Source organism: Lepisosteus oculatus, chromosome 3, assembly GCF_040954835.1.
Source record: "Lepisosteus oculatus isolate fLepOcu1 chromosome 3, fLepOcu1.hap2, whole genome shotgun sequence".
NCBI lineage: Eukaryota > Metazoa > Chordata > Actinopteri > Semionotiformes > Lepisosteidae > Lepisosteus > Lepisosteus oculatus.
In genome coordinates, this window is record NC_090698.1 from 54,250,552 (window position 1) to 54,262,457 (window position 11,906).

The 11,906-nt window shown below is 38.9% G+C and overlaps 1 protein-coding gene across 2 annotated transcripts; it reads left to right on the top strand.

Moving 5' to 3' along the window:
- Window positions 1-275: 275 nt before the first annotated feature.
- On the top strand, window positions 276-10,142 carry LOC102699200 (coiled-coil domain-containing protein 112). Of its 2 annotated transcripts, none has more exons than XM_069187253.1 (10): window positions 276-731; window positions 1,010-1,134; window positions 1,915-2,036; window positions 2,618-2,707; window positions 3,468-3,543; window positions 3,759-4,137; window positions 6,519-6,935; window positions 7,557-7,652; window positions 8,692-8,810; window positions 8,908-10,142. In XM_069187253.1, exons 1-10 carry the CDS (start codon window positions 681-683, stop codon window positions 8,936-8,938), a joined length of 1,506 nt encoding a protein of 501 aa, XP_069043354.1. In that variant the 5' UTR covers window positions 276-680; the 3' UTR covers window positions 8,939-10,142. The 2 variants fall into 2 exon arrangements, with proteins under 2 accessions (XP_069043354.1, XP_069043355.1); XM_069187254.1 differs by having other exon boundaries at window positions 277-725.
- Window positions 10,143-11,906: the final 1,764 nt, after the last annotated feature.

Below are 11,906 nucleotides of genomic sequence, written 5' to 3' on the forward strand. Positions count from 1 at the left end.
AGGGTTTTCCCTCCTCCTCACTGACAGCTGATGTGAGGTGAGTGTACTGGCGCACTTTTATCATTATTAAAATAATAATAAACATCCAAAAGTCACACAGCTGAGAATGAATCCAGGAACTACTTCAAAGAGAAACAGACCTTGACAAAGTATTGGCTCAGTGAACCCAGGCTGGCCATACCAATTGGACAACACAGGCAGACCTGGTTACCCAGAGAGAACAGAGTGTGCTCCCACCACTACAGCAGGGAGCTACAAGAAATACTCGGAGATTAGAGATACATTCTTCCCTGAAATAACAAATCAGGTCCCAGGATCACGACACTTGCCAGGATCAGAACAGCTTTCAATCCTGCTGGGGGTGTTGTAGAAAGGTATGCTGTACTGTGATCTCTCAGAAATAAAAACAAGGAGGAGAAAAGAATAGTCTGTACTAAATTTGAAGGTTTGTGAATTCTTACTGCTTTGCCAGCATTTTAATTAATCAAAATCATTATCAAGTATTATGAATCTGAATTTGAGATACAAACGTGTGATTACTTCGCCGCTGCTTGATGTCGATTCAAACTCCAAACGCAGTTGTCTATTCTCGCCACTAGGCGCGCTGTTTACTCCCCGCTGTGTCGGCCTTAACATTTGTGACTGGATAGTGAAGGTTTTTTTTTCAATCCGGCTCCAACATGGCTACCTTAACAACCGCGGCGTCAGCGGGGACCTGTTTTGAGGTACAGGTAAACTCTCTTCAGCTTTTGATCGTTTGTATTATTGCGAATCATGAAACATAGCGCCTAACAATGTTATAAATGTAGTTGAAATGCCTTATGTTTTATATAAAATTTGACAAAATCTGAAAAACAGATGGATTTCTGTCAGTTCTATGGTTCACCTCATACAGCACTGCTGGTGAAGAAATAAATGTAATATGTTTCACTGAAAGCTATGACTGTATATATTTTTATAGCTTTGTTTTAAAAAAATGTTAATGTCTAGCTGTGTTTTATTTTTACAGGATGACAGTGAATTCCAGCCTACTAGCTGTCATGATAAAGAGTTTTACATACAGAGTTGGAAAGCGAAAGCCGCTCAGTCCAAGAAAGTGGATTTCATCCGAGAGGCAGACAAACTTAAAAACCAGTATGTAATCGTCTAATACTACGACAAAGTCTGGTGTTTTACTTTAACCCTTTCTGTACTCCACATTTTCATCTGGTACAGGGATGTGTATGCTTCATCATAATAATTGCTTGTATTTACAGTATGTAGTAGCGATTTTCATCTAAAAAAATCCTGAACGCTTCACAGAGCACTGAGGTTTTGCACCCGAACCACTACACAGCAGATGAGGTAGAAAAGTGAAAAATCCGTTGATCCGTTGATTCATTTTAAGTCTGTGTTCCTGAGAGAAGCGAGACCGATTTAATTAAGGTTTATCAAGGGGGAACCTAAGGTATGTCAGGCTGTGCGAGCCCAAAACGGATTATTTTAACAGGTAAATCAATGAAGAGCAGCACATTTACAATGATGAGTTCGTGGCTAACTGGTCTATGACTGTTCTGATGTTACTGGGATAGAGGGGCTTGGTCTTTTCCTCCACATATATATATATATCAGTAGAAGTGCTGTACTTTATATGTGTATTAGTGTTTCATGCTAAAGTAATTAGTTATTAGTTAATTCTATTAAAAATGGAAAGAACGTCATTATATTTCAGGAAGAGTCATTGGGGCAAAATGGAATTGTGCGAGAGAGACAGATACTTATGAATACTGTAAATAATTCCAGCAGAACATCTGTGTAAATCTTTTTTGTAAAATATTTGCATATAACATTACTTTCATAACGTCAAGTTCCAAGCCATAACTGGTGATTCACCTCAGAAAATCCATTTTAACTTCTATGAAACTGTCATTTCAGGATTGCCAAACTTGAAAAAGATAGAAATGTGACCGTTTATAACAAAAAGAATGATTTCAGAAATGAGTTTGGAACTTTGGAAGAAGTGGACCTCAAAATGATGAATAACAGGAAAAGTGAAAGTAAGTTAACTAAATGGAATGATCAACAAATGTTATTTTTATTTAACATTTGCAGTACATCAGAACATATACAAAACTTCCTATTAAACAGTACTTAAAACATGCTTTCTTATTGACTGCATTCAGGATATTCATACACATCTTATTTTCCATTTACATTGGTACTTTTATCAGCCTGCATAGCTTAATGGGTCTTGGCTTTACAAATAATTTTAAGAAATACTTTTTATTTTTTATATCTACATTTACATATTCTAGTAAACTCATTATTATATATCATCTAAATTTTGCATTATTGTTTTATCCAGTCCTCTTAGATGCACTGTTAAAAGGATTGTACAGTATATTTATTTTTTGTATTTCCTTGCAATTGTGCATAATATAGTTTTCACTTGGAGAACTGGAATTAACTTATGTATTCCAACTTCTTTTTGGGGGTCAGTGATGAGCTGTTGAAAGAAGAGGTGCTTTATTTGTATATAAACAAAGCAAATGTCTTCTGATCCTTTTGATTGGAATTAAAAGTGCCTGTAAGTGTACAAAGTCATTATTGTTCTCACTGTCTTTTTTATTTCTGACAGAGGATAAACTTCAGCAACAACTCGTCAAAATCCATAACAGTGTGAAGAGATTTCAAAGACAGCTGCAGGATGTGAAGCCCACTCCAGACTGTATGGCAGCTTATTCTACAGTTTAAGACATGCAAGAATGTTAGCTGTTTTCCTTGATAATGTGCAGGCTTGCAAAATAAATTAACCAGTTTTAATTATGAGCTCTTCTAAAGAAATGTTAAGCGCTAGATGTATAAACTGTTAGAAAAGCAGAAGGTGAAATGGGTTTAAAATTGATTGAGTTTTTGAAAATGTGACTGCATTAACAAAACTAGATTAAGGAGGCATGCTATTGTGGTCTTTTCAAATGTAAATAAAGTCAGGGTATCTTTCATCTAAGTTACATTCTGTGTTTAATATGCTGCCTTATGTTTTCTGATGTCATGCTTTTATTTGTAATTGACTATTAAGTAGTATTAGTATTTCCAATGTGCTTGGTAAATTCAAAACAAGCCATTTCTGGCAGTAGTCTATTGCAATCTTTAATTCGTGCTACTATATCCTATAACGTTTCTGCTACTTTTTATTTCAATTGTTGTGCTGTTCTTGGAGATAGTTAAGATTTATTAGATCAAATTAAATGTGGTTTTGAATTTCACCTTGATGCTTACCTTATTTGGTTTACTGCACACATGAGATCACTAAGCTTATATGTTAAAAGATTTACAAAGTAACTATGATAGTGCATTTTTACCCACTATACAGTATATTCACTTTTTATATTTAAGTTTATTATGACAGTCAATGTGGTAGTTATGTTGCATATATTGTGATTATCGTACTGACTGCTCAACAGTATAAATTTCTTTAAATATTTTAGATATTGGAAAACTGAAGGAAGTAATGGAAGAAGTTGAAAACTCGATTAATAATTTCAAAGAAGAACAGCGGCAAATGTAAGTAAATATAACAGAACAAATCACTGCAAAATGTCCTGTGTTGTCCTTTGTTTAAAGACATTATTCATGTAAGTGGACTATTGTCATGTATTATTCTGGTTGTCCTCTTAGCTACACTATCGAAAGTGCTGTATTTTTGTTTGTTCTTCGCAATCGGGCAGAATAAATAGTGGTTCGGCTAGAGAACTGGAATGAATCTCAACTCTTCTTAGTTATGAGGAGCTCCTGAACGAAGAGAAGACGTGCGCTCAGGAAATCCTGGCCTTGGAGAAGAAGATCGATACCTGGGCTTCAGCAGTCGCTGCTCCACCGCAGACCTGTGCCAAGGTCCCACTCGCCAAGTCGATCGAGGAGAACCTGCCTGCTGAAGTGGCGGAGCTCGAAAAGTTCCTGCAGCAGACGGGAGGGAGGCAGGGCGGCTGGGATGACTTTGATCATCAGAACTTCCTAAGAGTCTGGACAAAGCACAGCGGGAAGCCAGCATACCTGAAGGAAGCACTGATGTATCTTCCGGGCAGAACTGAGGAAGAGATTAAACTGCATGAAAACTGGTATCAAGAGTTTCTTTTCCTTGAAGAAAGGAAAAAGGAGGTAGGAATTTTTTTTTGTTTCATTTTAGCTTGGCACCACTGCTCTCTAATCCGTTCTTCATTAATTTCAAACAGTTAGGCACACGCGGGTGCGTATGAGATTTTGTGATTTCCCTTCCAAACTCAAATTAATTCTCACGTGCATTATCGACAGTTCTTAACCTTTCAAGACACTGCCCTCCAGACTTATTCTTGCGTTGAAACGGGAACAAAACATAACAGAGTTACAGGATGGATAATGCTTAGGGAATTCTTAAAATGGTATGCTCTATTCTTTATAGCTTTGCACTGAGAAAAGTCATTTTATCATTCTTTACATTGGGAACATATGAAGGTTACATTCATCCACATCTCCATAGTTAGTATTTTGTAAATCCTATAAGATCCTCTGGCGTGACATACTGACAACATGCCTCCTGTGCCATGAAGTTCTCATTTGAGGGGAGATTCGTGACCATTCCTGTGTCCGTTGCAATATGTTGTTTCCAGTCTACCTGAAGACTCCAGTGTGCGTAGATCTCTGTGGCCTCTGCACTTACAGTTGCCTTCCAAGCCACTTGTCTCACAGCCCATGGTGGCTAGATCCATTTGTGCTCTCTTTCCAGCATGGTTGCCACTATGCCAGTAGCCTTAATGTTTAAGAATGAGCACTTTGGAAGACAGTAGTTCTTGTGGATTCTTTAATAGCTCTCCCCCAGCTTCTGGAGGTCAGTGGCTGGGCTTTACAGAGCGGTCTAATCTTGACAATAATAATGCATCGTATGGTTCAATGTCTTCCATTTGTTACCTTCTGCTATGTCCCTGGGAAACTGGAACTCTGCAGAGACATCTGTAAAGTTGTGTTGGATTTTATAGAAAGCAATAATCAGAGGTGTGAATAAATGCCACCCTCTTGTTTCCTGAAATTCAGTTATTTATGACAACTACTACTTTGCTCGGTGCAATCCTATTATGATCACAGTACAATATTTCGATTTTTTTAACAATACAATCTGTAAATCTTTTTTATGTGAAGATCTTTCTTTGGGAGGATGCATAAATCTGAATGGCTGTACAAAACAGATATTAAAAGTAATATCATGGAGCTGTCGAAGAAAACCACTGTTCCAGTGTTGGGAGTTGCTCAGTGGTCTAGCATGAACTGTGATTCATCTGAGCACACTGAGTGTTTCAACTGGACTGTGGCACGTTGTGGATAATATTCGATGATTACTTGCATTTACAGTATATGGCGCTTTTCATTGCAAAACATCTATAAGAGGGGACCTACTTCACCACCTGAGTGATGTATTCCAGCCTTTAGCCCCAGTGCACAGGAGTTCAGGTGGAGAAGTGAGAAACTCCTTCACTATTTGAATTAAGGGGGAACTTTAGGAAGTTCAGGTGATACAAGCCCTTGGAGGAATTTGGTCAGGATTACAGGGGTAACAGCCCCACTCTTCAGTTCAGTTTATTTGTCATATGCGCAAGTGAAATGAAATGCTTATTTACATGTATGCTCTGATATGAAGGCATTAATAAATCACCAAAACATAAACACGGAACAGCAGCAGCAACAGCTAAATAACATACAGCTTTAAAAAAGGCAACTCGGCACAAGCCGTGTGAGAAGAGAAAAAAAACATCAGCGTGAGTCAGTGTCGGGGTACAGTTCAGTAATTTGACAGCTTGTGGGAAGAAAATGTCTCTGAATCTGGAATTTCGTGCCTTCATGCTCCTATAACTCTTACCACAGGGAAGGGGGGAGAAAAGTGAGAAACCAGGATGACCGGTACCCTAAGCATAACTTCTGGCCTTCCTGAGACAGCGAGTAGTGAAAATGTCCACAGTAGAGGGGAGCTGTACTCCAATGATGTACAGGGCTGACCTGATCACCCCCTGTAATGTCTTCTGGTCAGACAACGAGCTTCTGCCAAACTGCACTGTGATCCCACACTCTCAAAAGCGCACCCGTAAAATGTGGTAAGGACGGTTGAAGACAGGCCAAGTTTTTTCAGCTGTCTGAGGAAAGCAGTGCTTTCTCTATAGCTCCAGTTATATGCTGGGACCATGTGAAATCATCAGTGATGAAGGTACCCTGCTAACCATCTCTACAGCCACCCCATTGACGTGAATAGGCACTTTTCTCTTTTTGCAAGTGTCATGGGATCATTAATGGCCACGGAGTCAGAACTGAGGTTTTGAGTCTGGCCCGAAAGATGGCGTGCCCTACAGCACGTAGTCCATTTGTCGCCATAATGAGGATGGGGGGCTTTTTTAGAAACTGTGCTCCAGTGGGAAGACCGCCACCTGCTGTAGTTGTCCTCCATTAACACCTCAGGGGCTATCCCAGCCTTTCTGGGAATCCTGCTGTCCGGCAGCTCACTTGTGCACATCCTCCAGGCGATAGCGAAGTGGAAGAGTAAGAGGCGACGGGAGAAGGAGGAGCTGCTGCAGCAGAAGGAGACGTCCGAAGGAGAGCTGGCGAGACAGCAGGCGGCGCGAGAGGAGGCCCGGCGGAAGAGAGAGGAGCAGGAGAGGAGGGAGAAGGAGGCCCAGCTGCAGGACTGGAGGGGGCAGAAGGAGCAGCAGCGGCGCCGGGAGGAGCAGCGGCGGCTCCGGGAGGAGGCGCTCCGGAGGAGGCGCGAGAAAGAGGAGCGGCGGCGGCAGCTGGAGGCGCGGCTGGCAGCGGAAGAGTACGCGCGGCAGAAGAGGGAGCGGGAAGACCGCCTCCGGGTCGAAAACGAGCTGCGAGAAAGGGCGGAGCTGGAGGAGAAGAGGAGGCAGGCCGCCAGTGAGATTGTGAAATTCCAAGAGCGAGTAAGTGCCCCCGGTGATTTGTGAGTTTCCAAAACCAAGTGACTTCATTATAGGCCATTTTCTTTTACAAAACGAAGCCTGGATGAATGGTGAGTTAATAACATGGACAAGAATGTATATAGAGGTAGAGTATTTAACAGAGCATGTTATTACATGGCTAGCAGCTGTATCACCCTGCAGCTCACAACTGGCAGCCCACTGAAGCTCAACAGGTGTGAGCCTGGTCAGTACCTGGATGGGAGACCTCCTGGGAAAAGTAAGGTTGCTGCTGGAAGTGGTGTTAGTGGGGCCAGCAGGGGGCGCTCACCCTGCAGTCTGTGTGGGTCCTAATTCCCCAGTATAGAGATGGGGGACACTATACTTCAAAAAGCATCCTGACTCTCACCCCTGGGCGTTTCTCGAAAATTATCGCAAAATCTTTTTAGGGACATTAATGCTGTCAATCTAGAAAAAAAAAATTGAACAATGTCTTCAAAAATGAATTAAGGACTTGGGAAGGGACAGTGTATAAGATGATCCCTTAGATTTGAAGGACAAGTGTTGGTTACCAGTGTCTTAAACGGACATGTTAAGGAGTTCAAGATTTTCTGGATTAATTGTTATAATAATCTTCATCCTCAGGATCTTCTCAAATTAGAGGTCAAGCTACAAGAAAAACAAGCAAAGGAGGAGGATAAAGCTGAGCGTGAGAAAAGACTCGCCAAGCTAAAAGAGAAGGTGAGGAGGTAGCAAAGCATCTTGAAAACCAGGTCTTGAAATGTCAACACCCTCTCTTGTTGGGAACAGGGCCTCTAGGAAAGAGTGGGGCTGAACTGTGTGAAGTTCTGGATCTGCCTGCCATTGCAGTTGGATCAAAATGCAAAACCATACATATTCACACGTTAGGTATTTGTTAAATATTGAATTCTCCACCATTAGCAAAATATATATGATATTTTTGGAAACCTTCAAGGGCTGTCTTTTTTTGTCCCTGAGGGCTACTTGTCTCATGGGGGCTGTAAGGGCCAGCCACTGCTGTACAGTGAGTTCTATTACAACATTGCTCTTCAAGTCCTCTGGGAACTGCTCCCAGAGGGTGTATTGCAGAAGTCGCAAAGTCAATTTTTCTGATGATTTGAATTTTGTTCCAGGCTGAGCAGTCAGTTAAACAGTACATCTAAAGTGAACTGTATTTCAGCCATTTACAGCGCCTTTAAAAGGTTCCAAATGTTGCTGGGGTACAAATTATACTCCCACGTCTTTTTCCCATCAGAGCAAACCCACATGCTCAGACAGATTTTTTTTTTTTAAAGACAAATTTAGTTACTTGTCAGCAGGTATCGTAAAGAAAGTCAGAAAATAAAATACGCTGCTTGCATAAGTAGTGGCTGGCTGTTTTGTCTTTACATTTTTTTTCCTGTTTGAGCATGTGAGTTTGCCATAAGAATACTGGAAAAGCACATTGAAGTATCATTTGGAATCCAGCAATATTCGAAAACTTTTAAAAGAGTCTTTTGCAAGGCACCGTGTCACGTGAAAATGTGAGGTAACAATTTAGTTGAGTGAGTTGAGAGGTATTACAGTGTTGTGGTTAATTAAATTGTTAAATGAACAGTGTTGAACTCGGTTGGCGCAAAATGCTGAAAACATTAGGCCCTCCATGCATTAAGCTTGAGACCTCAGGTACAGTATACAGCATATCTCTTGAATATATAGATGTGTGGCGTATATATCCTTTCTGTACTGAAGAATCCTTCTTATTTTGCTTTAAATGAAGGTGGAAGCTCACATAAGCAGAGATCCCTCAAGACTCTGGAAACCCACAAAGGGCTGGGAAGAACGCACTAAAGAGATCGGTCCAACAGGGGGAGGCCCTGTGTTGCACTTGCCTCATAGGTACGTCTACTGAAACTAACCTTGTATTCTCATATTGAAAGATTTTTTTTTTAAATATATATTTAGTTTAACTTATGTTTTTTTTTTTCTTTCACAGAGCGGTCCCAAGTTGGAGACAAGGGATATAAGCAGGATTGTTATCACGAAGGAATGAGGATGGTCAAACATTGTAGAAAAAAATAATGTGATTTCATACCTCAATTTCAAGCGTTGTTTTTTTAAATGATGACTCTTGTATATATTATACTGGTGTGACTCTTGAGTCTTTATATTTTTTTACATTGATCTATAATTCTTTGATAAAACTGACTTTTTGTGGGATAAGTTGTTGCAGTATTTGTTACTTCTGAGATGATTTATTTAAATTGTCTTCTAATCTGTATTAGTTGAATTACATTGTCTAATAATAGTCTTGAAGCAGTTGTAAGTTTAGACTACTATAATGGTTAGGCTTTCTAATTATAACAGGAAGACAGAAAAGTGAAAGGGGGGACTTTTAGCCTGTAACATGCCCATTCAGCTATGGAGATTTGTGCAGTTTCACACGGGCAAATCAACTTTATTTCATTTAAGAGATACTGTAGTCTCTCACTGCTCAGGATAGAAGACATTAATATTGAACATATAATAGTGTCTGCTTGTCACGTAATGGACATACAGTCACCAAGAACAAAAGAGATGTAATCTTCGGTTTCCCATTCAATTTATTGAACAACAGTGGAAGTCCTCATCAGCCATTTCTGTAAGATACTGTATCTGGCTTTGCACCAGAAGGCATTTAATTGAACATTTACTTCAAAAAACATTTCTTCTAAGGTTTAAAGGATAGTTTTGTGTTTTTTATTCTTTTTTTTCCAGTTTTAAAATGCAACACTGAAGTTTAGAAAACATTGTGCCTACTTGATACATCAATAAATCTGAGTTGTTTTGCATCCAAACCTATAGAATATTGCTTGTAAGAATATTACATTGCTTGTAATTCTTCTATAATATCTTGCTACAGAATCCTTTCAAAAGTACCTGAATGCAGTTCAAATTTCATAATTTGTCATTGAATATTTTTATTATATGTTTAATGTTTCTGTAGATCATGTCCAGCATTGCAATATATGATCAATGGAAAAAGGTGTATAGATGAAACAATCTCTGATAAAAGGGGAATATGGAGTGTTCATTAATTATATATACATTCTCCTTAATGAGACAGATGACAAGGAAGTAAGACCATACATAATGCTTATTATTTTGGGTCAAAGCACCTAACTCAGAATTAACTTAATGAAAATGAGTTGCCTTTCTTAAAATGTTTAATAAACCCCTACTAAACCATAACTTGTGATTTGACAAAGTATTATTATGCAAACAGTGTAAGTCAGAACCCCTAGCTTCTGTGGCTGTCTGGCTACATTTTATTGCTACTGTATGGATAGGATTATTGTTATCATTCCTCATTCGTGGTGAGTCTTCTGGTAGGTATGAATCTACAGCAGAACTCTGAGCCCAAGCATGTAACATTAGTGATGTCACTTCCTAGGCATTTTTTAGGTAGATTTTTCCACGGTTGATGACCCTTTAGGCATAGTGAAGCTGGCCAATTATTGAGCTGAGCACAGCTGCTAACATAACTTTCTATATGGTTTCCATATACTGTAGAGAAGTAGTAGTGATTTGGTTTTTACTTTTAATTTAAACAACAAAAGAAAATACAATACAAACAAGAGTACATATGTCAATAACATTGTCAGGGGTACATATTACAATACAAATACCCATCATGAAAAAAGTTTAAACAGAATAAAGACAATGTCTGCACAGCTTTCATGTTTTACATTTTGAAATTATTTTTATGTCCATTTTAAAATGCTCAAACATGGGACTCTTCAAAGACCATTTCACTTTATGTACAGTATATAACAACCTGCCAATATAATAATTAAGTCAATTACAAATGGTATTTTTGTATTATTTCCAGTGAGATTGTAGTTTAACATCAGTTTGTTTAAAAATAATATCAATATTAGCCTCTTATTGTAATACTGTGTAAGTTTGCAAATCAGACCAGAAGGTTTTTACAGTAGGACATAATTTGTTATTACATCCATAAATCAAAATAGCCTTTTGCTGTAGTCTTACACAAGCTGTAATTTCTTCCATAGTTTCTAATGGACTACTAATGCAATTCCTTAAAAGAATCAAAACGTCCCTAGGGATCGCATTAATTACAGTAAAATATTGATCAGAATAAATAGAAATAGTATATATGTTAAAGTTGGTGTAATTATATATTTCACCATCAACATTAATTAATTGTTTAAACCAAACTATGCCATTTTTTCTAGAAATTAAAATCCGAAGAACAAGCGTGCGTCTCTTGCAAAAAAATAAATCTGCAGTAAACCTCTTGCAATACAAAAAAGAGCCTTTCGTTTTGTCAAATCACGAATACCCCTGACATTAATAGAAAAAAAGTGACAAAGATAAAAAACAAACTTTAACAAGAAAAAACTTTTACATATTTCTTCGGATAAAATGTAAAACCGAGGTCCTGACTAGCTGTGGTCATTAAAAATCCCAGGGCGTTTCTCGAAAAGAGTAGGGTTGTAACCCTGGCATCATGGCCAAATTTCTCACTGGCCTTTATTGATCATGGCCTCCTAATAATCCCCATCTTTGAAATTAATAGCTGAAGTGTGGGGAGCGCTCTGGCGCACTATGGCTGCCGTTGCATCATCCAGGTGGGGCTGCACGTTGATGGTGGTGGAGGGGAGTCCCCATTACCTGTAAAGCGCTTTGAGTGGGGTGTGCAGAAAAGCGCTATATACGTGTAAGCAATTATAAGCAATATTAACTCGGGGGTCTTTATTAGAAGTAGTGATTTGTCTCTAAACGCCAACGTTTTTAACGATAAATTAACGTATTTGTTGCTATATTTTCTATGTACATCAGGGTTAAATGTAATTTTGTTAAACTATTCCGTATTCATTCCCCCGTGTGATGCCTAAAGTCCCTTGGAATGAAATGCGCTATACAAGTACAGGTTAGCAGATAGAGCTCTACCTACTACCATAGAGCTCTAGCTGATAGTTTCCAGGATGT